The sequence below is a fragment of the Eurytemora carolleeae genome, unplaced genomic scaffold (assembly GCF_000591075.1).
Source record: "Eurytemora carolleeae unplaced genomic scaffold, Eaff_2.0 scaffold2375, whole genome shotgun sequence".
NCBI lineage: Eukaryota > Metazoa > Arthropoda > Copepoda > Calanoida > Temoridae > Eurytemora > Eurytemora carolleeae.
Genome location: NW_019398266.1, coordinates 1 through 4,647, shown reverse-complemented (window position 1 = coordinate 4,647; position 4,647 = coordinate 1). Strand labels below are relative to the sequence as shown.

The 4,647-nt window shown below is 32.2% G+C and overlaps 1 protein-coding gene across 1 annotated transcript in view; it reads left to right on the top strand.

Annotated features, from left to right (window-relative positions):
* The window catches only part of LOC111717121 (kelch-like protein 20), a gene marked incomplete in the record, with an annotated part of 14,109 nt that extends 9,985 nt beyond the window's left edge, over positions 1 to 4,124 (top strand). Inside the window, 5 exon segments of the mRNA XM_023492630.1 lie at positions 262 to 357; positions 619 to 732; positions 1,682 to 1,744; positions 2,763 to 2,871; positions 3,475 to 4,124. Coding sequence (XP_023348398.1) covers positions 262 to 357; positions 619 to 732; positions 1,682 to 1,744; positions 2,763 to 2,871; positions 3,475 to 3,606 — 514 coding nt within the window.
* Between the last annotated feature and the right edge of the window lie 523 nt (positions 4,125 to 4,647).

Here is a 4,647-nt window from a genome sequence, read left to right as displayed (position 1 = left end):
AAACCCCCCCCCCCCCCTCAACCCGCGAGATTAAGAGATTCTAGTTTGAGATAATATCCTAATTATTATGATAGACATTGTTAGAAAAAAACATTTTGTTGGTAAATAAAACTTTAAAAAAACGAACATTTTATCAAAATATCGGAAAACTGTCAGGGATCATCTATGACAATTCTCTGCATCGAAATGGTTATAAAAGATAGATATTACAAGCCAAAGTTTTTTACAGTGTAATTTAGCATGAAATGTTTTCTATTGCAGCATGGATACAATCGAACGTTTTAACGGGGCCTTTTGGACAACACTGACCAACAAGCTAAATGGGAAAAGATCTTATCATTGTTCTGTAGCAATAAGGTAATATTTATCATTGTTCTGTAGCAATATGGTAATATTTATCATTGTTCTGTAGCAATAAGGTAATATTTATCATTGTTCTGTAGCAATAAGGTAATATTTATAATTTTTCTGTAGCAATATGGTAATATTTATCATTGCTCTGTAGCAATAAGGTAATATTTATCATTGTTCTGTAGCAATAAGGTAATATGCTATTGCTAGATGGATATCTTGGAAGTACCCTGGCTAAAGTAGAGAAGTAAAATATTATTGGTTTAGTAATACTGAAATGGTAGTGTTGGGTGGATATAATGGAAGTACCCTGGCTAAAGTAGAGAAGTACAATGTTGACGGATATCTAGTTGAGACTCTGGAAAGTATGCCAGTGGCCAGGTAAAGTTTAATATTTAAAGGGAATTCGAATATGAACGTTAGTATAGGATTAACATTTTTATTAAAACATTCAACAAGAAGCAAAGTAATATACTATAATATACTATGACGAAGTTCAATTAAATTTTTATTCAGTCTTTATCTCTTACTTTTTTTAGAACACTTCCTTACGTCGCCTTTTTCATTGTAAACTTTGGAGTTCTCCAAGAATATTTTAAACACCTCATGCGTTTTATCTTATCAACTAAGAATTAAATTATACTATTTGAATTCATTTAAATAAGGGCATCTTTGATTCACAACGGTACCCTTTAAACCTCTGAGTCATCAAGGATGACAGAGCTTTCCTTATTTACAGGGTGTCCCACGAAACATGACAGTTGGTGAATAGTTTAGAATGTCATCTTCTATAATTTGTTAAGTTGATTGATACCAAGACAATAATAAAAATATTATATGGGAGTCATAGTAAACTTGATTTCAAAGTAAAATATTTTAGTGGAAAAGATTTTTTTAACGAAATGAACTGCAAAAAACCTTTAATATTCTAATACAGTATATGTGGACGACATTCAAAACTATTTATCAACTGTCATGTTTCGTGGGACACCCTGTATGAAACGTTTGTATTGGTTGATCACTAAGTTGGCTGTTTCTTATTTGGAGAATGTTAATAATTACTTTCTAGAAGTAGCAGAATATTCACATTAAGAATATTTTTAACCACGTTGGAAATATAATAAATGTTTACACATGTACGCTAGCGGATACTCCAATTTTACGGCTTTTAACACAACATTTAAGAGATTTATACACTGAATTCTCTGTGCTCGATTATCAGTCAAAGGTTTATAGGGTATCGTTGTGAATATGGGATGTCTCTATGGGATATAGGATCACAATTGAACTTACGGGTACAGTCCCTTTGAGATACTAAAAAAATGTTTAGACAGAGGCTCGGATGTTCTTTTTACAATGATGAATTGTATGCCGCCGGTGGGTCGCTTACAAGGTAGATAAATAGTGATGTGCATTAAGTTTCGTTTTTCTGTCGTATTTTAAACTTTTCTTTTAAGGTCAAAATTTCGAATTGTGTAACAAATTGTTTATTCTAAACATTTTTTTTAAAGAAAATTTTCAAATTCTGAGCCTAACACCGGCTGACAGACGTAAAAACGATGCAAAAATCAACGTATTTAAGTGATCGTTTTGCAACGTTTTTCCATTTTTTTAAGAATAAAAATATTAGGATAAAAGCAAACTCTAAGAGAATACAGTTTTTAATCTTGGATATTACCAAAAAAAATTCTTAACAACACTACTAATGAGAACCTAAAACCAGTTTAATACTTTAAAGACGACTGTTCCGAACTGTCTGCAGTTATTTACGATTTCATGAAACTGTAAACTGTTGGCAAATAGCGCATTGAAAGAAGGCTTTATACAAAATCTTTAACAACTCCTCTTTTTAATTCTTTATATGTATTAAATAACTCTATTTTATTTAGTTTTATTTTAATTTTTTATTATTTAAATAGTTTGGATGAAATGTGCTAGATAAATTTTAACTTCCCTGGAATTTTATATTTTACTTTATATAATTGATTTCCATTTCCTGCCGAAGGTTTTGTAACTTATTCACATGAAACATCGCTAGCGTAATGGTGAAATAATAATTTTCTCAAAAATATTTCAAACAAATTTTCAAGCTAAAATTTTATTTTATAAAAAAATGTTAAATGTTGTTATCAAACTGATGTTCGTAATTATAAGTTGTTCTCGGTTCTTCAATGTTTTAATCAAAATGGTAAGATAATGATTACAATGATAGTACCAGAAATCTGTGAAATATAAAGACGACAACAAAAGCAATATATTTGTGTGTTTGATAGTGTTACAGCTGTGCAAATAATTTTACTAGGAACTTATTAAGATTATATGTGTTTCATGTTCTTCGCAGGTTTTTAAAGTTCATAACTAGAGTCTGAAAGTCGTCTTCCTAATTTCTGGATTTCACTGTAATATTTTAGTGGGGAAACCATCTCTGATGTGGATGTATATAACATGGCGACCAAGCAATGGAGGAAAATCAGTAATATGAACAATGTCCGACAATATCCTGGGTTGTATGCACATAAGGCAATGTTGTATATAAGGTTTGAGCTCCAATTTAAGTAAATGTCATCTTAATTGAAACAGAGACTCTAGGTCCTCATATGACGTCACTGATACTTAACTAACATTTTACAAATATTGATTGCCTAACAAGTTTGAAGCTATAACATGCAATTTGATTTCAGTGACGTCATATCAGGATTATTGAGTGTCCTTTACTATAAAGGTAGTCTTTACATACATTGGAGCGCATCAAGAGCAAGGTACTAATGCAAGGAAGGCTATTTCAGAGGTGTACAAATTTTTTGTCTCCAGTGTACTGTCTTTGGGAGGAAAAGTAAACACAAGACGGATGTCACAGCCTGACATGGAATCCATTTTCATAAAATAATCTATGAAATATTCTGGTCATAGGAAACTATTATGTGAATTTCAAAATTATCAAAATTAAATGCTTTTAACCTCGTCAGATACTAGACGAACACTGATGCATCTATTCTTGTTTACAAATTCCGCTCAGAGAGAACTGGTTTCAATATGTACGCACTTCGCACTACGCGATTAACTTTCCTTGCTTTAGTACCTTGATCCAGAGTATCTAACCTTTTTATACAACCTTGACATAAGGGGAAACTGATCGTATTTGGATGGGATCTCACTGTTGAAGAATATGATGGAGTCAGCTGGAAGTTTTCCAACACGGGATTAAGCAAATCTTTCCGGACCGGGGTTTCTGTACCTATTCCCTGCCCAACCTAGGCATAACATTTAAAGGAACTGTAAGCTTAAGTGACCCTTTATGTAATATAGCAATGCCCAATTTACAAAAAATGTGGACAAAAGCGCGGCTTTTTTGAATCAAAAAGTGTTCTTTGAGATTCTCCATTGTTTTAATTAGCAAGAAATGCCCAAGTTTGCAAACAAACCTAGATGAAAATAAACAGTTTGAATAATTAAAAATATTGATATCTAATGCATACTATTATAGTTCAGACAAAGCTTTTAAGGGTACTATTGTAAATCGGACTTTGCCATGCTTACATGAAGGCACTACACTTGAAATTACACTTACAGTTTCTTTAAAAGGAGAGACCGGCTAGACATGGTACAGTTAAACCCTAAATAAGCCATGCATTGAAAGAATTCATCAAATGTCGTATTCTTCACTTTCTGATAATGGAAAGTTGCAGATATTTGGCTTTTTAATGATTATATGGAACTCTTTAAAACTGTTCCCGCATATTCATGGCTATTTATTTATTTTCGCAAATACTGAAATTTACGTAAAATAGTATACAACCCATTGAAAAATTGCCAAGACGACATTTGATAAATTCTTTCGATAAGTCTGGAGAGAAACAATTTATAAACGTTAAAATCAAATTATTTTAAATTTTCAAATTTTATATATGATTATCCTCGGCTACGTCTGATATTTAAAATCTCAAATTTTTTCGAAAAACGTTCTTCGGAATNAAGTTATAAAACGCGTTTTCGTGGAAAAATGAATAAATTATTAATATTGATCCATACTATACGTCCTATGCTTTAATAGAAATCCCCCGCCCCCCCCCCCCCCCCCCTCTTTAGGGGAGTCTAGGTTGGGGAATAAGGGGAATACCAGGGGGCGGGCATAACTCTTCTAATTTTGCCTGGCTAGGTTTATACTGTACAGTGAATTTTGTCGAAAAATGTTTCCTTATGACTGAGCTGGTATCATAGAGTACAGTGGGTTTAATCCTAAGTACATCTATTTGTACAACACAACCTGAACACAAAGATTGTTTTGAACACAACATG